Source organism: Schistocerca cancellata, chromosome 11, assembly GCF_023864275.1.
Source record: "Schistocerca cancellata isolate TAMUIC-IGC-003103 chromosome 11, iqSchCanc2.1, whole genome shotgun sequence".
NCBI classification, from domain to species: Eukaryota; Metazoa; Arthropoda; class Insecta; order Orthoptera; family Acrididae; genus Schistocerca; species Schistocerca cancellata.
Genome location: NC_064636.1, coordinates 49,335,720 through 49,362,828, shown reverse-complemented (window position 1 = coordinate 49,362,828; position 27,109 = coordinate 49,335,720). Strand labels below are relative to the sequence as shown.

General features: G+C 46.2%; 1 protein-coding gene across 1 annotated transcript in view; it reads left to right on the top strand.

Annotated features, from left to right (window-relative positions):
* Positions 1-27,109, top strand: part of LOC126108950 (mucin-5AC-like) — a 329,782-nt gene that overhangs the window by 281,744 nt on the left and 20,929 nt on the right. The window contains exons 12-13 of the mRNA XM_049914334.1: positions 8,153-8,344; positions 20,341-20,578. Coding sequence (XP_049770291.1) covers positions 8,153-8,344; positions 20,341-20,578 — 430 coding nt within the window. The remainder of the gene's footprint in view (positions 1-8,152; positions 8,345-20,340; positions 20,579-27,109) is intronic.

Sequence of the window (27,109 nt, the reverse complement as noted above, 5' to 3'; positions counted from 1 at the left end):
AGCGCATTGTCAAGGCATGTGCGAACATTACGGAAGGCGAACTACTCGGTGTTGAGAGGAATGTCGTTACACGTGTTGCCAAATGCATTGAGGTTGACAGACATCATTTTGAGCATTTACTGCATTAATGTGGTATTTACAGGTAATCACGCTGTAACAGCATGCGTTCTCAGAAATAATAAGTTTACAATGCTACATGTATCACATTGGAACAGCCGAAATAAAATGTTCAAATGTAACTACGTTCTGTATCTTAATTTACAAAAACCTACCTGTTACCAACTGTTCGTCTAAAATTGTGACCCATATGTTTGTGACTATTACAGCGCCATCTATCACAAAGCGAAAAACGTGGTCCAGCTGAAACGTTCATATTTCTTTACGTACTACACGAATATGTAATAAAAATGGGGGTTCCTATTTTAAAAAACGCAGTTGATATCCGTTTGACCTATGCCAGCGCCATCTAGCGCGCCAACCATAGCGCCATCTGGTTTCCCCATCAAGCTAGACAAGTTTCGTTCTTTGTAGTTTTTTCGTTTGACGCTTATTTCGTGAGATATTTGGCCCGGTCACGATCAATGAACCACCCTATATACAGCGTGAACATTAATACGAGGGTTGCAACTTTTTAATTGTAGCAACTACTGTTTTACGGCTCGTACAAAATAGATACGTGTTTCAAAGTTTTACTGACCTTTAAAGTAGTCACCAGAATTGTGTGTAAGCCGCTGCCAGCGATGTGGAAGTCGTAGGATACTCTTAGCAGTGACAGTTGTGTTGACAGTTCGAGCGGCGCGGTCTATTGCCCGACGCATTTGCAGCACTTCTGAAGCGAATGCCGTGAAGTGTTTCCTTCAGTTTACAAATCGAGTTCAACTTACGAGGGCTTAAGTCAGGTGAGTGCAGTAGGTGCTATAGCACTCAGCAGCCCCATCACTCAAAAAAATCAGTAACAGCTTGCACTGTACGTGCTTGAGGATTGTCCTGCAAAATGATGGTCAGGTCCAGCAGAAAGTATCATCACTTCTGTCTCTAAGCTGGTCGTAGGTTGTGTTCCAAAAATGAACAGCATAGAGACAGAAGTGATGACACTTCCTGCAGGACCTGACCATCATTTTGCAGGACAATCTTGGCAACGGCTTACACACAATGCTGGTGACTACTTTGAAGGTCAGTAGGACTTTGAAACATGTATCTATTTTGTGCGAGCTGTAAATACATAGTTCCACTATTAAAGTTCCAACCCCCGTAAAACCGACAAAGTGATGGACAGATTCGTGACAGGAAATGGAGAAAAAATGGTCCTTTGAACATGTGTCCAGAAATGGACAGTGTGCATGCAGTGATGGCTCTAAGCACTATAGGACGTAACATCTGAGGTCATCAGTCCCTTAGAACTACTTAAACCTAACTAACCTAAGGACATCACACACATCCATGCCCGAGGCAGGATTCCAACCTGTGACCGTAGCACAACGCGCTTTCGGTCTGAAGCGCCTAGAACCGCTCGGCCACAGCGGCCAGCTTGCATCCAATGACAAAGAATCGTTCCAGATCACAGTACAGAGCTGCATCGCGTCCACGTCACAAAAAATCGTTCAAATGGCTGTGAGGACTATTGGACTTAACTTCTGAGGTCATCAGTTCCCTAGAACTTAGAACTACTTAAACCTAACTAACCTTAGGACATCACACACAGCCATGCCCGAGGCAGGATTCGAAACTGCTACCGTAGCAGCAACGCGGTTCCCGACTGAAGCGCCAAAACCGTTCGGCCACCCCGGCCGGCTTCCATGTCACAACAGATTTTCAAAGTGGCAACCACAGGGTGCAATGCAAGCATTCACACATTGCATCGTGTATTACTGCACTCTTCTGCACATTCCGGCCTCTCTCCGTAAAGCATCACAGACGTCGTGAACACACTGTTGAAGGGTTTGCACATCAAGTACTGGTTCAGCATACACAACGCTTTTCAGTTGCAACCATGGGTAAAAATCTGTGGGGTTTAAGTCCGGTCACCTAGCAGGCCATGCTACAATGCCTCTGTGTCCCCTCGAAGATCTGGCGAAGGTGTCGTTGAGGTGTCAGCAAACAGTAGTGCAGAAGTGGGGTGTTGGTCTGTCATGCAGAAACCACATAATCTGTCATACCGCCAAACATACAAGTCGAGGTACATTCCTCCGTGAAGGCGTTGTGGGGCGGTAACCGATCGAAGTATGTAGTTGCAAAGAATCCCCACCCAGACATTCGTGCTGTATTCGTGCTGATGAGACGCCCCAACTATTCCCCGAGGACTGTCTGCAGCCCACAGACAGCAATTTTGCAGAGTGATGGCGACAGTTCTAGTAAAGATTGCTTTGTCAGTAAAGAGGACTGATTTCAGAAGTGCCATAATATCCTGTAGAACCTGGTCCTCCAAATCTGGTGTATACACAGTCTGTGACCTCCTTGCATACTTGTCTGCCTGAAACGACCCAAAAAGGGCTTGAAATGTATGATGTGGTTCCTGTGTGTGAGGGTGCTTGTTTTGGCATAGCTGTGCTGCCTCTCGTCCGTTCTTATCTGCTTGGCCATAGCGTCTCAGCTTGTTCCCGACATGAACACCTGACCATTATGCTCTTTAGAGTATGGGGCGACAATGGTTCAAATGGCTCTGAGCACTATGGGACTTAACGTCTGAGGTCATCAGTCCCCTAGACTTAGAACTACTTAAACCTAACTAACCTAAGGACATCACACACATCCATGCCCAACGCAGGATTCGAACCTGCGACCGTACCAGCCGCGTGGTTCCGGACTGAAGCGCCTAGAACCGCTCGACCACCGCGGCCGGCTAAAGTAGGGTAAATTGTAATGTCAGTGGTGTTTGTTGCAGGATTCTAGTGCAGAGAGGGAAAAGTGGAAATTTCATTCAAAAAAAAAAAAAAAAAAAAGGAACAGTTATTTTGTATATAAAATTTCTGCTCTGCGTCATAACACTTTGCACGATTTCTTCAATGGCGTCTGCTTTCTGTATTCAATACAATGACACGCTACAGTGCGTGTTATTTCCTCGAATGTCTACAGACTCTGTAATACAGGATAACACTGCATCCAAGATGCAGCCAAACTTGCACAATTAATATTGGCTCGGCAATACACGCGTGTATACTACTGTCTGCTCTCATTCAGCTTACAGCGTAGTAAATACACTCCTGGAAATTGAAATAAGAACACCGTGAATTCATTGTCCCAGGAAGGGGAAACTTTATTGACACATTCCTGGGGTCAGATACATCACATGATCACACTGACAGAACCACAGGCACATAGACACAGGCAACAGAGCATGCACAATGTCGGCACTAGTACAGTGTATATCCACCTTTCGCAGCAATGCAGGCTGCTATTCTCCCATGGAGACGATCGTAGAGATGCTGGATGTAGTCCTGTGGAACGGCTTGCCATGCCATTTCCACCTGGCGCCTCAGTTGGACCAGCGTTCGTGCTGGACGTGCAGACCGCGTGAGACGACGCTTCATCCAGTCCCAAACATGCTCAATGCGGGACAGATCTGGAGATCTTGCTGGCCAGGGTAGTTGACTTACACCTTCTAGAGCACGTTGGGTGGCACGGGATACATGCGGACGTGCATTGTCCTGTTGCAACAGCAAGTTCCCTTGCCGGTCAAGGAATGGTAGAACGATGGGTTCGATGACGGTTTGGATGTACCGTGCACTATTCAGTGTCCCCTCGACGATCACCAGTGGTGTACGGCCAGTGTAGGAGATCGCTCCCCACACCATGATGCCGGGTGTTGGCCCTGTGTGCCTCGGTCGTATGCAGTCCTGATTGTGGCGCTCACCTGCACGGCGCCAAACACGCATAAGACCATCATTGGCACCAAGGCAGAAGCGACTCTCATCGCTGAAGACGACACGTCTCCATTCGTCCCTCCATTCACGCCTGTCGCGACACCACTGGAGGCGGGCTGCACGATGTTGGGGCGTGAGCGGAAGACGGCCTAACGGTGTGCGGGACCGTAGCCCAGCTTCATGGAGACGGTTGCGAATGGTCCTCGCCGATACCCCAGGAGCAACAGTGTCCCTAATTTGCCGGGAAGTGGCGGTGCGGTCCCCTACGGCACTGCGTAGGATCCTACGGTCTTGGCGTGCATCCGTGCGTCGCTGCGGTCCGGTCCCAGGTCGACGGGCACGTGCACCTTCCGCCGACCACTGGCGACAACATCGATGTACTGTGGAGACCTCACGCCCCACGTGTTGAGCAATTCGGCGGTACGTCCACCCGGCCTCCCGCATGCCCACTATACGCCCTCGCTCAAAGTCCGTCAACTGCACATACGGTTCATGTCCACGCTGTCGCGGCATGCTACCAGTGTTAAAGACTGCGATGGAGCTCCGTATGCCACGGCAAACTGGCTGACACTGACGGCGGCGGTGCACAAATGCTGCGCAGCTAGCGCCATTCGACGGCCAACACCGCGGTTCCTGGTGTGTCCGCTGTGCCGTGCGTGTGATCATTGCTTGTACAGCCCTCTCGCAGTGTCCGGAGCAAGTATGGTGGGTCTGACACACCGGTGTCAATGTGTTCTTTTTTCCATTTCCAGGAGTGTAATTGTTAATTTGCTCCAATCGGACCGAAAATATCTCGCACAACATCTAATACCACGTTATGAACTGACAAACCTTCACTTGCAAAGCCCCAGTACTGCCACATTTACAGCTTTGTGGTGACTTTTCAAACGCTCTGTATTGTTCTCTGCATGAAGTTTCTTATGAAACTTCCTCTAGTGATTTCCAAAAGTTAATAGTGACTTACGAAGCACCGAGTACTGCCGCATTTACAGCTTTGTGTAGACCTTATGAACACGCAGTACTGTACCCCTTTCTGTACGTACACTGTGTGGTATTTCTTACACGAAACTCCCACGCTGATTTAAAAAAAAGTGTGTGAAATCCTATAGGACTTAACTGCTAAGGTCATCACTCCCTAAGCTTACACATTACTTAACCTAAATTATCCTAAGGACAAACACACACATCCATGCCCGAGGGAGGAACTTATTTTAAAAAGCAAGTTGTGACTTATGAGGCACCCTGTACTGTCACGTTTATAGTTTTTTGGCGACTTATTAAACACTCTGTACTGTTTTCTGAGTGAATTTCCTAACGAAACATTATACACTGATTTCCAAAAATTAACATTGACTCACAAAACACCCAGTATTGCCAAGTTTAAAATTTTATGTACACTTTTTGGACACGCAGTACTGTTTCTCTATCTACACGTACACTGTGTGGTATTTCTTAGGAAACTCCCTTGCTGATTTACGAAAGCGAGTAGTGACTTACGAGGCACCCTGTACTGACAAATTTATAGTTTTGTGGGCACTTACTAAACACCCTGTACTGTAGCCTTTTCAGTGCCTATACTGAGTGAAGTTTCTTACGAAACCACTACACTGAGTTTCAAAAATTAATATTGATTTATGAAACGCCTGCCACTACAACGTTTACAGTTTTGTGGAGACTTTTTAAACACCCAGTATTTTTCCCTTTTCCTTGCGTATACTGTGAGGTATTGCTTACGAAACTCCCACTACTGATTTACAAAATACTGTAGTGACTTGTGTAGCACCCAGTACTGCCACGTTAATAGTTTTGTGTAGACTTTTCAAACAAGTTGTACTGTTCTCTGGGTGAAGTGTCTAACGACATTCCTTACAGTGATTTCCAAAAATTAACAGTTCCTTACAGAGCACCCAGTTTACAGTTTTGTGTAGACTTGTTGAACGCCAGCTACTGTTCCTTTCTGCGCAATCCGGTTCACGAATTCCCGAGTCCTTACGGCTGCCGCAGTTGTACAGAGATCGCTCTCCGATATGCAGGTGGCCCCTAACTCTAAACGACAAAAGCCCTGCCGTCGTGACTTCCGCGTCGTGATGGACGCCATCTTGTTACGTCACAACATGCCATAAAGACAAACGGCCTACGTCCTTGTCTCTAGCACAGGCCCACGAAACTGTCGGCACACGTTGCTTACTTGCACCGATTCAGAAACATTTTTCCTTCTTTCTTTCTTTAATCGTGCCCCCCATAGTTCCTGATGTCCAGAAGTAGCTTGAGACATCCAACTATACAACTGCCGACACACTGCTAATTGCAATAAATCTCTTCCCAAACAGTGATAACCAAAACGTTCAGCATTAATTATTGCCAGTACATTTTTGGTAAAACTTAAAACCAATGTTTGGCTATACAATTATAACTGGCAATAAATAATTGCAAATACTATAAGATTTTACTTATGTTTTCCGCCGTACTAGAAGTTCGTTTGCGCCTCGATGAGCACGCTGCAGGTTTGTTATTATCACTATTGAGACACTTTTCTTCGTAGTAATTCTTGATATTTTGACCTCTTTCCAAAAAGCAACATAGTGCAAGTACTCACCAGAGAACCACTTCACAAAGCTCATCTTAGCATCTGAATCGGCCGGCCGCTGTGGCCGAGCGGTTCTAGGCACTTCAGTCCGGAACCGCGCTGCTGCTACGGTCGCAGGTTCGAATCCTGCCTCGGGCATGGATGTGTGTGATGTCTTTAGGTTAGTTAGATTTAAGTAGTTCTAAGTCTAGGGAACTGGTGACCTCAGATGTTAAGTCCCATAGTGCTTAGAGCCATGTGAACCATTTGCACGTTTACGAACTGAGCACAACTGCTGCACTTAACGCGCTTTACTTCTGTTTATATCCTCCCTGTTCGCTTCAGAGGTTTCTCGAAAAGTACACTTTTAAATCCTACGATTTGTAGTTAGAACCCAGATTTTAAGTAAAGCATATATTTTGAGAATTACCATTTTAGGCTACAAAATTATCCTGTTTTGCAGTTTAAATCAGTTTCAAGTTTATAATCAAAGTTTCTGGAATCTACAAGTTTCTTTTGTAAACGATATTTTCGAAAGAAATTTTTTTTAACATAACAAGTTATTCTTTCCTTTGTTGATAAGATAATGTTTCCATTAAGGTATATATAACAGTAAATCCAAATAACTTTTACTATGTACAAATTTTATGTAATCTCTATTTTTTTAAGTTGTTATTTTTAATTCTTTTCTTTAAGCACCCATTTTCAATGAACGTAATTAAAATGTTACATTAATGTTACATTAAATGTGCAAAATGTCACATTTGTAAGAAATTTTTGTACTGATTCCAAAACTGGTCTTGGCTTTTGCGAGTCTGTAATTTTTAGCGAGTTTGGAGAATTTAATATTATGATTGGTATTTTATTATGTTTAATTCACTTGATACACTTGCTTTACAGTTGTATCCATAAAATATGATATTTTGTTGTGTGGTATTAGCTGAATAAACGTTACTTTTGAAATGGTCATTTAATTGAATTTCAATATTGCACCATAAATTCTCTCATTGATACTTGACACAATTTTGGAATTACGCAAATGAGTGGGTCTTCCATGATACGTATTATTCTGTTAGGATATACAGGCATCATAATCATAGTAGCAAAGTGTGGGGTGATGAATTTGAATTTTCAGTATTCGAAATGTGGACTTCTTTCATGAATACTAAAATGCAATAACAGAAGGACTGTATAGCATCTGGGAAATCAGCTAGTAATCAGTTATGTCATTACGTTGTTAGAAATATGAAGGGCTTATTTCAATAGTGATACAAGTCCATTTTTGCTCATTCTGAGATACAGACTCCTAAAGATAAATGAACGCTGCAAATTCTGCAGTTGAGATACCAGAATACTTGAAAATATAATATATATATATATATATATATATATATATATATATATAAACTTGAAACCAGAATACTTGAAAAAATATGTATATAAACTTGAATATTTCTGGTATCTCAACTACAGATCTTTCAGCACTCATTTAACTTTATGACTCTGTGTCTCAGAAAGAGCAAAAATGGAGTTGTGCCACTATTGAAATAAGCCCTTCATATGTCTTATGTACAAACAGATTGAATTTATGCAGTGTAATTTAGTTAAGAGTCAAAGAGCCCATTGCTGGTTGTCACAGTCGACTTGGTTTAACAATCGATAGTCGACAGTCAGATTATACCACAGCATATATGATACTGTGTTAATATGGGGATACTCACCACAGGCACAGCGTGCTGGGCAGACGGCGTGGTGTGATCCGCCCCACGACGGCCGCCCCCGCTGCCCCCGCCGCCCCCGCTGGAGACGCCGAGCCGGCGCCACCCGCCCCCAGCGCCGCGCCCGCCGCCCCCGCAGAAGACGCCTCTGCAGAGAGTGCCTCTGAGGCCAGCCCACCAGCTGTCACCAGGCCCGGCAGGTAAAGAAGTGGCCCCAATGATAGACCTGTGAACCACACCCATTACGACCCATGTAATCACTCCGTAACCACTCAACGACCAGAGCTATAACTACCACCATAGTCACCCCTTATCCACCACCAATAACAGACCTCTAAAACTCAACCATATCAAGCCACATAACCACTCGATAAACCTCCCATAAGCACCCCATAACCAGCGCCATAACCACATCCATAACCACGCCTGTAACAGACCCATGGACCACAACTGTAACCACGAACTCCACAACCACCATAACCACTCCACATGCACACTCAGAACCAACCCTACACCTGTGATTCTTCAGCTTCTCCCGGCGTATTTCTTGCTCGAACAGTCCACGGGTGTACTGCCGGTCCATAGAGTCCAACGGGCACAATATTTCGGCGATCAGACATGTCGCCATCGTCAGGTGCGCTGACGAACTGAGCTCCTGGTGCTGCTGCTGCCTGACAGGAACAGATGAGCCCCTGTGGGTCAGTGGAGTCTAAGCCGGAAGGCTATTCCTCCAAACTGACGGAGCTAGTGATGTGGCCTGACTTCGTGTTTCATCTCCTGTCAGTCTGCTGGGACGGTGTTCTGGACGTGCTGGCAACTCAATGGTCGCGAAGCAGGTGGGGCCATCTGGTTGCGTTAAGACGCTGCACCCTGCGGTCCAGTGCTCGAAGGAGCTGATTTTCGGACTGCGCGTTCTTCTCGTAAAAGAGCCGTGCAGCCTGACGAAACCTGTCTCGAACAGTAGGGATGTTGGAGATTCGGTTAAGGTCGTCCGACGGGAAGTCCCGAGGGAGGTGCAATGCCAGACGTAGGATCCGGTTCTGAACGCGCTGGAGTCGGTCGACGTGGGTCGTTGCAGCATTGCCCCAAACCACAGCGGCGTAGTCGATAAGCGGGCATATGAGTGTAAGATAGAGCGCAACACCCAGTTCTGGCGGGAGCGCAGGTGTCGGATTTAGAAAGGGGTAGAGTTGAGTCATTCTACCCCTGACCTTTTTGACGATGTCGTCGATATGGTATCTCCATGTGAGTCCACTATCCAGTGTCACACCCAGGTACTTAGCGGTATTGCCCCAAGGTACGGCGATTCCCCTGATGGTGATCTGCGGTAGGTCGGCTGGGATACGCTTCTTGGTGATGAGGAGGGCTTGCGTCTTATCCTCGTTGAAGCTGAGGCGCCACATCCTGGCTCACTAAGTGTCAGCCGCTGCATGCGTCGTCGGACCAGAGCTGCATTCATGCTGCGCGTGTACTTCGCCGTATCATCCGCGTAGAGGGCGAGGTGGACCCTGTCCATTCGCGGCATGTCTGCGATGTACAGGATGTACATACAGTACGGGGCCGAGGACGGAGCCTCGGGGAACTCCAGCCCTGACTCGGCGGCGCGACGGCAGGTCCTCCGTGTGTACATGAAAGCTTCTGTCGGCGAGGTAAGATTTTAAGATACGCACATGCGGGGGGGGGGGGGGGGGCACACCGAGGTCCAGGAGCTTGAAGAGAAGCCCCTCACGCCGTACAGAATCGAACGCCCGTGAAACATCCAGCATGATGAAGGCATTGAAACAGAGGATGACACGCGTAAAGCTGAAATACTAAACACCTTTTTCCAAAGCTGTTTCACAGAGGAAGACCGCACTGCAGTTCCTTCTCTAAATCCTCGCACAAACGAAAAAATGGCTGACATCGAAATAAGTGTCCAAGGAATAGAAAAGCAACTGGAATCACTCAACAGAGGAAAGTCCACTGGACCTGACGGGATATCAATTCGATTCTACACAGAGTACGCGAAAGAACTTGCCCCCCTTCTAACAGCCGTATACCGCAAGTCTCTAGAGGAACGGAAGGTTCCAAATGAGTGGAAAAGAGCACAGGTAGTCCCAGTCTTCAAGAAGGGTCGTCGAGCAGATTCGCAAAACTATAGACCTATATCTCTGACGTCGATCTGTTGTAGAATTTTAGAACATGTTTTTTGCTCGAGTATCATGTCGTTTTTGGAAACCCAGAATCTACTATGTAGGAATCAACATGGATTCCGGAAACAGCGATTGTGTGAGACCGAACTCGCTTTATTTGTTCATGAGACCCAGAAAATATTAGATACAGGCTCCCAGGTAGATGCTATTTTCCTTGACTTCCGGAAGGCGTTCGATACAGTTCCGCACTGTCGCCTGATGAACAAAGTAAGAGCCTACGGAATATCAGACCAGCTGTGTGGCTGGATTGAAGAGTTTTTAGCAAACAGAACACAGCATGTTGTTATCAATGGAGAGACGTCTACAGACGTTAAAGTAACCTCTGGCGTGCCACAGGGGAGTGTTATGGGACCATTGCTTTTCACAATATATATAAATGACCTAGTAGATAGTGTCGGAAGTTCCATGCGGCTTTTCGCGGATGATGCTGTAATATACAGAGAAGTTGCAGCATTAGAAAATTGTAGCGAAATGCCGGAAGATCTGCAGCGGATAGGCACTTGGTGCAGGGAGTGGCAACTGACACTTAACATAGACAAATGTAATGTATTGCGAGTACATAGAAAGAAGTATCCTTTATTGTATGATTATATGATAGCGGAACAAACACTGGTAGAAGTTACTTCTGTAAAATATCTGGGAGTATGCGTGCGGAACGATTTGAAGTGGAATGATCATATAAAATTAATTGTTGGTAAGGCGGATACCAGGTTGAGGTTCATTGGGAGAGTGCTTAGAAAATGTAGTCCATCAACAAAGGAGGTGGCTTACAAAACACTCGTTCGACCTATACTTGAGTATTGCGCATCAGTGTGGGATCCGTACCAGGTCGGGTTGACGGAGGAGATAGAGAAGATCCAAAGAAGAGCGGCGCGTTTCGTCACAGGGTTGTTTGGTAAGCGTGATAGCGTTACGGAGATGTTTAGCAAACTCGAGTGGCAGACTCTGCAAGAGAGGCGCTCTGCATCGCGGTGTAGCTTGCTCGCCAGGTTTCGAGAGGGTGCGTTTCTGGATGAGGTATCGAATATATTGCTTCCCCCTACTTATACCTCCCTAGGAGATCACGAATGTAAAATTAGAGAGATTAGAGCGCGCACAGAGGCTTTCAGACAGTCGTTCTTCCCGCGAACCATACGCGACTGGAACAGAAAAGGGAGGTAATGACAGTGGCACGTAAAGTTGACTCCGCCACACACCGTTGGGTGGCTTGCGGAGTATAAATGTAGATGTAGATGTAGATGTAGATTATGGCTCCGAAATATTCCCGCCGTTCGATGGCATCAATGGCCGCTTCAACGAGTCGAAGCAGTTGGTGCGTTGTTGCGTGTCCAGGGCGAAAAACCACATTGATCGTCCGGTAGGAGACGTTCTTCCCTGATGTGACGCAGTAGGCGGCAGAGATAGAGCCTTTCAAACTGCCTTGCTGACTGCTGGTAGCAAACTGATGGGCTTGAGCTCCTAGGGCGGGCGGCCGTCCTAAACCCTCTTCCCCCGCGAGGCGTTCTCTCCGCGGTCCGCGCCCGCAGCCGCGCGTCGGCTTTCCCTGTGGCGTCGGCGTCTGTGGTGGCGTCGGTGTAGCTGCCTCGTCCGCCCTGGTCGCTCGTTCGTTTTCTTTGCTGAGCCTCTTTTTAGTTAGACTCAATGGAAACAGAAAAGATTCTAACAACTACCGAGGTATCTCTTTAATCAGCGTTGTGGGTAAAATCTTCTCAGGCATTGTTGAAAGGAAAGTGCGAGTATTAGTTGAGGACCAATTGAATGAAAATCAGTGTGGGTTTAGGCGTCTTACAGGTTGTCAGGACCAGATCTTTAGCTTACGGCAAATAATGGAGAAGTGTTATGAGTGGAACAGGGAATTGTATCTATGCTTTATAGATCTAGAAAAGGCATATGACCGGGTTCCTAGGGGGAAGTTATTGTCTGTTCTACGAGATTATGGAATAGGAGGCAAACTTTTGCAAGCAATTAAAGGTCTTTACATGGATACTCAGGCAGCAGTTAGAGTTGACGGTAAATTGAGTTCATGGTTCAGAGTAGTTTCAGGAGTAAAACACTGTTGTTCATATTATTTATGGATCATATGTTGAAAACAATAGACTGGCTGGGTGAGATTAAGATATGTGAACACAAAATAAGCAGTCTCGCATATGCGGATGACTTAGTTGTGATGGCAGATTCGATTGAAAGTTTGCAAAGTAATATTTCAGAGCTAGATCAGAAATGTAAGGACTATGGTATGAAGATTAGCATCTCCAAAACGAAAGTAATGTCAGTGGGAAAGAAATATAAACGGATTGCGTGCCAAATAGGACGAACAAAGTTAGAACAGGTGGACGGTTTCAAGTACTTAGGATGCACATTCTCACAGGATGGCAACAAGTGAAAGAACTGGAAGCGAGGTGTAGCAAAGCTAATGCAGTGAGCGCTCAGGTACGATCTACCCTCTTCTGCAAGAAGGAAGTCAGTACCAAGACTAAGTTATCTGTGCACCGTTCAATCTTTCGACCAACTTTGTTGTATGGGAGCGAAAGCTAGGTGGATTCAGGTTACCTTATCAACAAGGTTGAGGTTACGGATATGAAAGTAGCTAGGATGATTGCAGGTACTAGTAGATGGGAACAATGGCAGGAGGGTGTCCACAATGAGGAAATCAAAGAAAAACTGGGAATGAACTCTATAGATGTAGCAGTCAGGGCGAACAGGCTTAGATGGTGGCGTCATGTTACACGCATGGGAGAAGCAAGGTTACCCAAGAGACTCATGGGTTCAGCAGTAGAGGGTAGGAGGAGTCGGGGCGGACCGAGGAGAAGGTACCTGGATCCGGTTAAGAATGATTTTGAAGTAATAGGTTTAACATCAGAAGAGGCACCAATGTTAGCACTGAATAGGGGATCATGGAGGAATTTTATAAGGGGGCTATGCTCCAGACTGAACGCTGAAAGGCATAATCAGTCTTAAATGATGATGATGATGATCAATGCTGGTTCCCATGCCTTGCTGAGGTTATAGCCGCAATCGCAGGTACGAATTTCGGTAGTTTCTCTAACGACGCTGTCCCAGTATTTAGATGTCTGTGCCAAGACCCTGCTATGTTGGTAGTCCATTTCGTAATTTTCGGACAAACAGTGTTCTGCGATTGCCGACTTGTTGGGGTACAACTCGAGTTTGCCTCTGATGTTCTCGGCAACGATCTTCGATGGTGCGCACTGTCTGTCCAATGTAAGTCTTCCCACACTCACATGGAATCTGGTACATGCCGGCCTTCCGCAAACCGAGATCGTCTTTGACACTTCCCAATAATGCTCGTGGTTTATTGGGCGGGCAAAAAGTTCCTACTTGGTGTTTCCTCAATATTCGTCCTATTTGCCCCAATAGTGCGCCAGTATACGGTATATAGGCGGTGGCTATCTCTTCCTCCGTGACTTCGTCCACAAGCTGTACTGTAGAGGTGGAGCGGAGAGCGCATATGATCTGCCATCCCGAGACCGTGGAGAGAAAGCCTCGCGGGGGAAGGGGGTTTAAGACGGCCTCCCGTCCTCAGGAGCTCAGTTCGTCAGCGCACCTGACGGTAGCGACATGTCTGATCGCCGAAATATTGTGCCTGTTGGACACTATGTACCGGCAGTACACCTGTGGACTGTCAGAGCAAAAAATGCGCCGGGAGAAGTTGGAGAATCACAGGTGTAGGGTTGGTTCTGAGTGTGCGTGTGGAGTGGTTATGGTGGTTGTGGAGTTCGTGGTTACAGTTGTGGTCCATGGGTCTGTTATGAGCGTGGTTATGGATGTGGTTATGGCGCTGGTTATCGGGTGCTTATGGGAGGTTTATCGAGTGGTTATGTGGCTCGATATGGTTGAGTTTTAGAGGTGGACTGTCCGAGGAATCCTACACCTGACCCCATACCACCCCAGCATTGTGTCTCATTTAGAGACTTCTCTCCCATACAATACAAGCTGCAAACGATAACTGTTTGCAGCGTCATGCAGTGCTGTAAGGGAAGCCGAGATGAACAATTTGGTGTACGAGGGGTGTTCACTAAGTAATGCAACACAATTTTTTTTTTCTGAAAGCACGGCGGTTTTATTCAGGATTACAATGCACCATATTATTCACCATTCGTTTGGCTACAAAATCACCTCCGTTCAATGGAAAGGCCTTACGCAAACTTACTGTATGCCTGCTTGGTACCACTCTATTGGTCGACGCCAGAGGCAACGTCTTGTTGCATCAAATACCGCCTCAACATTCACATACTGCTTTCTGTGGAGTGCATCTTTCATTGGACCAACCAGATGGAAAGTATGAGATCCAAGCTGTAGGGTGGATGAAGAGGAACAGTCCAATGAAATTTTGTGAGCTCCCATTGGGTGGGCAGACTTGTATGAGGTTTTCCATTGCCATGGAGAAGGAGAAATTCGTTTACAGTTTTGTGGAAACGAACACACTGAAATTGTTTTTGCAGTTCCCCGAGGGTAGCACAAAAGCTGTGTGTGGTCGACTGGCATGCAGCGGATCAGACAGGTTTACGTGATCTTGTTACCATGATGACAGACGCCTCACTCAACGACTCGCCGTGCTTTTGTTCACTGCCAGGTCTCTGTAGAATATTGGCGATGACATCTCTCTGCTTGCAATTCGCCTCTGTTACAGGCGCCATTCTGAAGGCTACGTATAGCACTGGCACGTATCGGAACCGCGTGAAACTGCTGCAGCTGCAGCGGGAAAATTGCACACTAAATTCCACAGTAAATTCCACATTTTTCAACCGAAACAGGCCGAGAAAAAAATGTGTTCCATTGCTTACTGAACGTCACTCGTACATCGAAGAAGCGATGTCAGGAATAAAAGAAGATTCCATGAGCGGTATAAAATTCAAGATGGAAGGATACCAACATTATAACATTCACTGATTACATTGCTATCCTCAGTGAAGGTAAAGAAGAATTACAAAATGTGTTGAATGGCATAAACAAATAAGAACAGATATACAGGGCGTTTCCGTAAGAGGGTGCAAAAATATAACAGGACATAGAGAGTGCTCCACTGAACTATTTGAGGTAGGGAACGTGGAGTCCGAGAAGTCAGCTTAAGGAGGTTGAAACGTCCCCTTGGAAAAATTAATGAATTACTGTGCTGATAAACCTCTTACATTATTTGATTTTCAAATAGCTGAGCAGAACTGAACGTTGACATTTTGCTCTTTACCTATTCTGATCAACACTAAACTGACACACAATATTTTTAGCGCAACACAATCTGACTTTCAATAATACCTACAAAAGAATGGCTCTGACTAACAATAACCTATACCTTTCATGAATCACTTACCTCACAAAAATCTTCGTTACTCGAACTACTGCAATACAGCGAGCGCCACTAGTGCCAGCTAAATAAAAGATTCAAACTACTGAAGGCACTAACTTGTGATAGGCATAGTTAGCAAATGAAAGATTTTGATAGAGAACAAACAATGTATTTACCTTAATAGTGTTCAAAAGTCATAATATATATATCAGTCCATGATATCCAATATTACAAATTTACTGTCTCTGATGGACACACGTCCTGATCATGCGCTCTCAAAACTCCGCCATCTCTCTCCCCACATCCACCACTGCTGGCGGCTCACCTCCCACTGCGCAACGCTACGCGCTGTTCACATCCAGCTGCCGCTGCCCAACACTACAATAGCAAACAACAATGCGAACCAGCCACAGACTGCACACAGCACAGCCAGTGATTTTCATACAGAGCGCTACGTGGCGTTACCAACATAGAAACCTAAACAGCCTACTTACAAGGTATAGAAGTAAACTTGTCTGCCACTTTGTCTAGCATTACTATTTTCCAGTTTATTTACAACTAACATGCGTACAAATTTACAGCTACTGTGCTGTTTATTTACATGCAGTCCTGCAAGGAAACAAGTAGGGCGGGCCTGATTGCTAGGAAGTCACGATGCACGATTTTTACTAGGAAGTCATGATGCACGATCTGCTTACTTTACTTGCCCATAAGGTGGCTCTATTGCATCGTATTTACGTTGTTGGAAGACAGGCTGTTCGTGACAGAATGCTGAGACAACATACATGACGGTGCACCGCCTTAGTTCAGTGTGGACGTCCGCAACCATCTCAGTACTGTATTTCCCGGTCGCTGGATTGGAAGAGGAGGTAATATTCTACGCCCTGTGACGTCACCTGACGCCTATTCTCTTGAGTATTTCCTACGGGGGTATCTAAAGTCGCTTGTGCACGAGGCCCCAATGGATACGCAGATGGAATTACTTGCCATAATTGTAGCTGCCTGTGATGTGATTCCAAACACACCAGAACTATCTGTCAGGGTCCGTCATAACCTTGTTCGCCGATGTCATTCTTGCATTGAGGTTGATTGACGTAAGTTTCAACATGTTTTTGTAAGATACAGTACGAAAGGTACGTTCATTGTGTGAATGATGGTATTTGCAGTTAACTGTACATAATGTAAATAAAAAAGTAGACATGTGATTTTATTCACGTTATCTCCTGAATCTGGCATTTCTGATCCCGGACTGCCTACCTCTACGGCCTGTTAAGTTCTTCCACGCTCTCATGGAGAAACCGTGTAGAGTGAGAGTAAACCGAAGGAAAAAAGTAATGAGAAGTGGCAAGAATGTGATTACTGATCAACTTACTATCGAAATTGGAGACTACGAAGTAGAAAAAATGAAGGAGTGCTGCGAACCTGGAAGTAAGATAAGAATGATATAAAGAGCAGATTAGCTCAGGCAAGGAGCGCAGTCTTGGCCAAGAGAAGTCTGTTAATGTAAAAAAGTGGCCTTAATGAAGAAATTTCTAGCAATGTACATTTGGGCCCAGCGTTGTTAGGCACCGAAACAGGGACTGTGGGAAAAGCAGAACAGAAGGGAATCGAGGCGTTTGAGATGTGGTGCTGCAGAAGAATGATGAAAATTATGTGGACTGCTAAGGTAAGGAAAGGAATGAAGAGGCTTCCCTCGGAATCAGCGACGAAAAGATTATGTGGGGAACGTTGACAAGAAGAAGGGACAGAATGATAGGACATGCTCTGCTACATCAGTGGATACCTTGTTTTGTACCAGAGAGGCCTGTAGAAAGTAAACTTCGTTGGGGAAGACAAACGTTGGGATTCAGCCAAGATATCATTGACAACGTAGGTTCCAAGCGCTACTCTGAGATTAAGACGTTGATACACGAGAGCAATTCTTGGTAGCCCGCACTAAACCAGTCAGAAGACTGACGCAGAAACAAGAGAAAAAAATGCAAGTAATAGGCAGTACTTGGCTCGCTTCATCTATATAATGAAAAAATGCAATTGCAAATATCTGCTGATACAGCAGAAGAAATACGCTAATGGAGAAGAAGAGAAAATGCCGCCAGGTGTATTACCAAAGGACCAGCTTTTCGAGAAACAATTCTGTGTAGCCTTGAGTTTGTTGATCGTCAAATGATGATACACGGTGACAATTATTGATCTATACGAAGTAAAATCGTCATAACTTCCGAACAGTTTGGGTTAGGACGTTCAAACTGCACCGTTGGCCGCGGGGCATATGGCAACTACGAGGGTCACTCCAAAAGAAATGCACTCTATTTTTGTAAAAATACGGTTTTCATTCTGCATGTGTGAAAGTTTTACAGTGTGTAGATACATCCTTCCCGCTTGTTATCAAACTTAGTTCAACCTGTTCCCGTGAGTGGCGCCGTCACAGAATGTCGTCAAGATCGCTGCTACACTTGACGTTCGCCAGAAGTAACGTGCTGTCGTAGAATTCCTGTGCTGTGAAAACGAGACAGTGGGAAACATCCATAAGAGGTTGAAAAATGTGTATGGAGATGCTGCAGTACAGTTAGTCGGTGGGCAAGCAGGTTACGTGATGAAAACGGTCACGGCAATATTGAGGATTGTCCTCGCAGCGGCAGGCCTCGTACTGCACACACTCCAGACAATGTGCAGAGAGTTAACGAACTGGTGACTGCTCGCAGACGCATCGCAGTGAACGAATTGTGGCGCTACGTTGGGATAGGGGAAGGAAGCGTTTGCAGAGTACTGAAAGTGCTGGCGTTAAAAAAAGGTTTGTGCCAGGTGGGTTCCCAGGATGTTGACAGTGGCTCACTAAGAAACAAGAAAAACGGTATGCAGCGAACTTTTGGAACAGTACGAGAACGGTGGAGATGACTTTCTTGGAAGAATTGTGACAAGTGATGAAACATGGCTCCACCATTTTTCACTAGAGACGAAGAGGCAATCAATGGAGTGGCATCATGCAAATTCACCCTATGAAAAAAAAAATTCAAAACCAAAACTTCTGCTGGAAAAGTTATGGCTACGGTGTTTTTCGATTCCGAAGGACTCTTGCTTGTGGACATCATGCCAAGTGGAACCAGCATAAATTCTGATGCATAGGTTTGTGCCAGGTGGGTTCCCAGGATGTTGACAGTGGCTCACTAAGAAACAAGAAAAATGGTATGCAGCGAACTTTTGGAACAGTACGAGAACGGTGGAGATGAATTTCTTGGAAGAATTGTGACAGGTGATGAAACATGGCTCCATCATTTTTCACCAGAGACGAAGAGGCAAGCAATGGAGTGGCATCATGCAAATTCACCCAATGAAAAAAAAAATTCAAAACCACACCTTCTGCTGGAAAAGTTATGGCTACAGTGTTTTTCGATTCCGAAGGACTCTTGCTTGTGGACATCATGCCAAGTGGAACCAGCATAAATTCTGATGCATAGGTTTGTGCCAGGTGTGTTCCCAGGATGTTGACAGTGGCTCACTAAGAAACAAGAAAAATGGTATGCAGCGAACGTTTGGAACAGTACGAGAACGGTGGAGATGAATTTCTTGGAAGAATTGTGACAGGTGATGAAACATGGCTCCATCATTTTTCACCAGAGACGAAGAGGCAAGCAATGGAGTGGCACCCAATGAAAAAAAAAAATTCTAAACCGAACCTTCTGCTGGAAAAGTTATGGCTACGGTGTTTTTCGATTCCGAAGGACTCTTGCTTGTGGACATCATGCCACGTGGAACCAGCATAAATTCTGATGCATAGGTTTGTGCCAGGTGGGTTCCCAGGATGTTGACAGTGGCTCACTAAGAAACAAGAAAAATGGTATGCAGCGAACTTTTGGAACAGTACGAGAACGATGGAGATGACTTTCTTGGAAGAATTGTGACAGGTGATGAAACATGGCTCCATCATTTTTCACCAGAGACGAAGAGGCAAGCAATGGAGTGGCATCATGCAAATTCACCCAATGAAAAAAAAAATTCAAAACCACACCTTCTGCTGGAAAAGTTATGGCTACAGTGTTTTTCGATTCCGAAGGACTCTTGCTTGTGGACATCATGCCAAGTGGAGCCACCACGAATTCTGATGCATATGTGACGACACTGAAGAAACTTCGAGCTTGACTGAGTCGTGTTTGACCACATCGGCAGAAGCAGGATGTTTTGCTGTTGCACGAAAATGCACATGTCAGTCAAAAAACCATGGAAGCGATCGCAAAACTCGGATGGACAACACTGGAACACCCACCTTACAGTCCTGACCTGGCTCCGTGTGACTATCACCTCTTTGGGAAAGTGAAAGACTCTCTTCGTGGAACAAGTGCGCGCTGCCAAACAGTGGCTCCAACAGGTTGGTCTAGAATTTTACCGTGTGGGTATACAGGCGCTAGTTCCAAGATGGCGTAAGGCAGTTGAGAGGGATGGAAATTATGTGGAGAAACCAAAATATTGTTCCTAAAGGATGTATCTACACACTGTAAAACTTCCAAACATGTAGAATGAAAGATGGACTTAAAAAAATAGTGTGCATTTCTTTCAAAGTGACCCTCGTAGTATGCACGGTGCTCTAAGCGACCCCCACCACTGCTGCTGCCGCCACACTTGCCCAGCCGACTGCGCATCTTGCAGCCACGGCATTTTGCGCGCGCTAAACCGCAGCGAATCACATTGTCCCGCCTCTCGCTCCCAGGGCTGGAGTTCGCCCCCCGCTGGGCGGCCCCCGCCCCCTGCGGCCCGGCCCACGCATCGGCGCGCTGGCCGGAGGCGGCCGCCCCCGCCTGCCCGGCGCCGCCCCCGCCGCCCCCGCCTCCACAGCGGCGCCAGACGCCGCCCCCAGTCCCAGCTCGACGCCGGCGCCGGCGGCGGACCACGAGGAGGACCACGCAGCTCCAGCCGCCGCTGACGACGCCGCCCCCGCCTCGCAGGAGGTACTGTATAGTTCACTAGCGCCGCTCTGACGTCACAGTTACCTGCATGTATATTGGCTAACAGGGTGTAACGAAAATATAAAGTACAAATTGCAGGAGCCATTCCTCACACGTAGACGAAGACATTATTTTATCTGAACAAGGGTATGGAAACGCTTTATTTTCATGTTACAGCTCATTTTCTCCAAGTCATTAATCACGGAAAACACACAAGAACAGAATATTACGAGGATAATCCCAAAAGTAAGGTCTCCTATTGTTTTATTACTATATAGACCTGTTTACACTTCTGGCCACAAAAATTGCTGGACCACGAAGATGACGTGCTACAGATTCGAAATTTAACCGACAGGAAGAAGATGCTGCGATATGCAAATCATTAGCTTCTCAGAGCATTCACACAAGGTTGGCGACGGTGGCGACACCTACAACATGCTGACATGGGGAAAGTTTCCACCGGATTTCTCATACACAAACAGCAGTTGACCGGCGTTGCCTGGTGAAACGTTGTTGTGATGCCTCGTAAGGAGGAGAAATGCGTACCATCACGTTTCCGACTTTGATAAAGCTCGGACCGTAGCCTATCGCGATTGCGGTTTATCGTATCGCGACATTGCTGTTCGCAGTGGTCGAGATACAACGACTGTTAGCAGAATATGGAATCTATGGGTTCAGGAGGGTAATACGGAACGCCGTGCTGGATCCCAATGGCCTCGTATCACTAGCAGTCGAGATGACAGCCGTGTTATCCGCACGGCTGTAAAGGATCGTGCAGCCTCGTCTCGATCCCTGAGTCAACAGATGGGGACTTTCGCAAGAGAACAACCATCTGCCCGAACAGTTCGACGACGTTTGCAGCAGCATGGACTATTAGCTCGGAGACCATGGCTGCGATTACCCTTGACACTGCGTCGCAGACAGGAGCGCCTGCGATGGTGTACTCAATGACGAACCTGGGTGCACGAATGGCAAAACGTCAGTTTTTCGGATGAATCCAGGGTCTGTTTACAGCATCATGATGGTCGCATCCGTGTTTGGCGACATAGCGGTGAACGCACATTGGAAGCGTGTATTCGTCATCGCCATACTGGCGTATCTCCCGGCGTGATGGTATGGGTTACACATCTCAGTCACCACTTGTTTGCATTGACGGCACTTTGAACAGTGGACGAGTCATTCCTGATGTGTTACGACCCGTGGCTCATACGATCCCTGCGAAACCCTACATTTCAGCAGGATAATGCACGACCGCGTGTTGCAGGTCCTGTACGGGCCTTTCTGGATACAGAAAATGTTCGACTGCTGCTCTGGCCAGCACGTTCTCCAGATCTCTCGCCAATTGAAAATGTCTGGTCGATGGTGGCCGAGAAACTGGCTCGTCACAATACGCCAGTCACTACTATCGATGGCTGGGCGGATTGGCCGAGCGGCTCTAGGCGCTACAGTTTGGAACCGCGCGACCGCTACGGTCGCAGGTTCCAATCCTGCCTCGGGCATGGGTGTGTGTGATGTCCTTAGGTTAGTTAGGTTTAAGTAGTTCTAAGTTCTAGGGGACTGATGACCTGAGATGTTAAGTCCCATAGTGCTCAGAGCCATTTGAACCATTTTTTTTTCTTCCTGAACTGTCTCAGCAGCATTACGCTTTGTGCTCGGTCGCCCACTAGGGGGTCTATCGTCTAAACAACCCGTGGCGCCGAACTTCGGAATCATTCTCGCCACAGCTGCATTTGTGAAGTCCGCAGCTCGTGGTCGTGCGGTAGCGTTCTCGCTTCTCACGCCCGGGTTCCCGGGTTCGATTCCCTGCGGGGTCAGGGATTTTCTCTGCCTCGTGATGACTGGGTGTTGTGTGATGTCCTTAGGTTGGTTAGGTTTAAGTAGTTCTAAGTTCTAGGGGACTGATGACCATAGATGTTAAGTCCCATAGTGCTCAGAGCCATTTTTGGATTTGTCAACGGACCAGTACCCGTTCGAGTCCCCTTCCAGTGGCGATAGGATCGTAACGCTGAACTAGCACATTCCCCATTCTGGTAATACAGCTTCATCAAAAGCGCCTTTTCAGGTAACGTCAACATGCTGCAACTGCTGGTGCATCTGATTCTCTCTCTCATTACAGCTGCTTTTGTACACGATTGTCATGCGCAGTCATTGACGTTTTGCTGTCCAGCGCCATCTTTTGGACATTTTGTGAATTTTTTTTGTTCTAATAAAACCCCATGTCATTCCAAGCATTTGTGTCAATTTTTACCTCTCTATCTACATTTTTCCGTGGTTTATAAAGTTTTCAAATTAATACAGACTTTTTGATCACCCGGTATTATTCGACATAATCACCATTTTTGTCGATGCATTTTTGTAGCCGCTGTGGCAGTTTTTGTATGCCCATATCATACCAGCTCGCCGCCATGCTGTTCAGAAATCTATGAACCTCTTCTTTCACGTCGTCGTCGGAGGTGAATCGCTTTCCGGTCAAATGTTCTGTTAACCTAGGGAACAGGTGATAGTCACTGGGCCTCAAGTCAGGACTATAGGGTGGGTGGGCGATTATGTTCCACTGAAACTGTTGCAGGAGAGTAACGGTTTGCCTAGCGATGTGTGGGCGAGCGTTGTCATTGAGAATGTGTACGCCCTTGCTCAGCAATCCTCTTCTCCGGTTCTGATTTGAATTTGGCATCCATGCACACTTCCGTCAATTGGCGATGGATTTCAATCGGCGCAGCGCCCTTTTTTTTTGGTCATCAGTCTACTGACTAACCTCTTCATCTCAGAGTAGCACTTGCAACCTACGTCCTCAATTATTTGCTTGACGTATTCCAATCTCTGTCTTCCTCTACAGTTTTTGCCCTCTACAGCTCCCTCTAGTACCATGGAAGTCATTCCCTCATGTCTTAGCAGATGTCCTATCATCCTGGCCCTTCTCCGTATCAGTGTTTTCCACATATTCCTTTCCTCTCCGATTCTGCGTAGAACGTCCTCATTCCTTACCTTATCAGTCCATCTAATTTTCAACATTCGTCTATAGCACCACATCTCAAATGCTTCGATTCTCTTCTGTTCCGGTTTCCCCACAGTCCATGTTTCACTACCATACAATGCTGTACTCCAGACGTACATCCTCAGAAATTTCTTCCTCAAATTAAGGCCGGTATTTGATATTAGTAGACTTCTCTTGGCCAGAAATGCCTTTTTTGCCATAGCGAGTCTGCTTTTGATGTCCTCCTTGCTCCGTCCGTCATTGGTTATTTTACTGCCTAGGTAGCAGAATTCCTTAACTTCATTGACTTCGTGACCATCAATCCTGATGTTAAGTTTCTCGCTGTTCTCATTTCTACTACTTCTCATTACCTTCGTCTTTCTCCGATTTACTCTCAAGCCATACTGTGTACTCATTAGACTGTTCATTCCGTTCAGCAGATCATTTAATTCTTCTTCACTTTCACCCAGGATAGCAATGTCATCAGCGAATCGTATCATTGATATCCTTTCACCTTGTATTTTAATTCCACTCCTGAAGCTTTCTTTTATTTCCATCATTGCTTCCTCGATGTACAGATTGAAGAGTAGGGGCGAAAGGCTACAGCCTTGCCTTACACCCTTCTTAATACGAGCACTTCGTTCTTGATCGTCCACTCTTATTATTCCCTCTTGGTTGTTGTACATATTGTATATGATCCGTCTCTCCCTATAGCTTACCCCTACTTTTTTCAGAATCTCGAACAGCTTGCACCATTTTATATTGTCGAACGCTTTTTCCAGGTCGACGAATCCCATGAAAGAGACTTGATTTTTCTTTAGCCTTGCTTCCATTATTAACCGTAACGTCAGAATTGCCTCTCTCGTCCCTTTACTTTTCCTAAAGCCTTTGCGTTCAAAAATCGAATAACTGCGCTCAATTCGCACTTGGCGGTAACATTGTCAACGGCAGCCATGCCAAGACTGAGCGCCTCAGCGCGGTGTGCGCATGTTAACACTCAGATCGCGAGGCACTCTTCATAACAGTGTGACCAACTGGCACACAAACAGAGATCTGTAGTTATAAAAAAAATAGGAGACCTTACTTTTGTGATTACACTCGCAGAATCGCGGGGGACATCTCTGTTCCCTGCCAGTGTTTTGTTTTACATGTCCCGGTTGCCACGCCTCTCTTTCTTCCACCCAGGCTCAACAGACAAAGTTACCATAATTTCGTAGAGAGTGTTCTACCTAATCTGTTCATCTACATCTACATTTATACTCCGCAAGCCACCCAACGGTGTGTGGCGGAGGGCACTTCACATCTCACTGTCATCACCTCCCTTTCCTGTTCCAGTCGCGTATGGTTCGCGGGAAGAATGACTGCCGGAAAGCCTCCGTGCGCGCTCGAATCTCTCTAATTTTACATTCCTGATCTCCTCGGGAGATATAAGTAGGGGGATCCAATATATTCGATACCTCATCCACAAACGCACCCTCTCGAAACCTGACGAGCAAGCTACACCGCGATGCAGAGCGCCTCTCTTGCAGAGTCTGCCACTCGAGTTTGCTAAACATCTCCTTAACGCTATCACGCTTACCAAATAATCATGTGAGGAAACGCGCCGCTCTTCTTTGGATCTTCTTTATCTCCTCCGTCAACCCGACCTGGTACGGATCCCACACTGATGAGCAATACTCAAGTATAGGTCGACCGAGTGTTTTGTAAGCCACCTCCTTTTTTGATGGACTACATTTTCTAAGGACCCTCCCAATGAATCTCAACCTGGTACCCGCCTTACCAACAATTAATTTCATGTGATCATCGTTCCGCACGCATACTCCCAGATATTTTACAGAAGTAACTGCTACCAGTGTTTGTTCCGCTATCATATAATCATACAATAAAGGATCCTTCTTTCTATGTATTCGCAATACATTACATTTGTCTATGTTAAGGGTCAGTTGCAACTCCCTGCACCAAATGCCTGTCCGCTGCAGATCTTCCTGCATTTCACTGCAATTTTCTAATGGTGCAACTTCTCTGTATACTACAGCATCATCCGCGAAAAGCCGCACGGAACTTCCGACACTATCTACTAGGTCATATATATATATATATATATATATATATATATATATATATATATATATATATATCATCATCATCATCATATATATATTGTGAAAAGCAATGGTCCCATAACACTGCCCTGTGGCACGCCAGAGGTTACATTAACGTCTGTGGACGTCTCTCCATTGAAAACAACATACTGTTTCTGTTTGTTAAAAACTCTTCAATCCAGCCACACAGCTGGTCTGATATTCCGTAGGCTCTTACTTCGTTCATCAAGCGACAGTACGGAACTGTATCGAACACCTTCCGGAAGTCAAGGAAAATGGCATCTACCTGGGAGCCTGTATCTAATATTTTCTGGGTCTCATGAACAAATCAAGCGAGAGTAGATTCTGGGTTTCCAGGAATGACATGATACGCCAGCAAAAAACATGTTCTAAAACTCTACAACAGATCGATGTCAGAGATATAGGTCTATAGTTTAGCGCATCTGCTCGACGACCCTTCTTGAAGACTGCGACTACCTGTGCTCTTTGCCAATCATTTGGAACCTTCCGTTCCTCTAGCGACTTGCAGTTCACGGGTGTTAGAAGGGGGGCAAGCTCCTTTGCGTAATCGAATTGGTATCCTGTCAGGTCCAGTGGACTGTGTGTGATAAAACGTGTACTTCATGCACGATGGAGCACCCCCTCGTTTTATCATTAGATTTGGTGACACATGGATATGCAGAGGTGGACCAGTTGGCCGGCCTCCATTCTCCACACCTAAACCCACTGGCTTTTTATTTGTGGGGACGTTTGAAAGCTCTTGTGTGCGTATCCCCGGTACAACATGTTCAGAGTCTACGAGCTCGCATTAGGGAAGGCCGCCAAACCATACCCTATAGCACAGGTAAACACCAGCGCATGCGAGATTCACTACGGCGGCGGGTGGATGCCCACGCAGGGCTTACAGAACATCTCCTGCCAGAAAGAGCTGCTTGTGGTATGCTGATCCGGTCTGTTCGCGTGTGTTCTCATGATTAATGAGTTGGACAAGTGAATTGTAACATGAATACAAAGCGTTTCCAGACCAATGTTCAGATAACATTATTTCTTCGTCTGTGTACGAGGAATGTGTCTTGCAATTTCTGCCTAACTTTATTGTTTGACCCTATATAGCCTCGCGAGGTTGCCGCGCGGTCTCGGGCGCCTTGCCACGGTTCACGCAACTCCCCCCTCATGAAGTTCGAGTCCACCCTCGGGCATGAGTGTGTGTGTGTTGTCCTTAGCATAAGTTAGTGTAAGTTTGATTAAGTAGTGTGTAAGCCTAGGGACTGATGACCTCAGCAGTTTTGTCCCATAGGAACTTGCCAATACCACCACCACCACTCCCTGTATATCCAGAATCCATATCCATTTATTATATTGTTATTGTGATCTTCAGTCCAGCGAACGGTTTGATGCAGCTCTCCATGCTACTCTATCCTGTGCAAGCTTCTTCATCTCCCAGTACCTACAGCAACC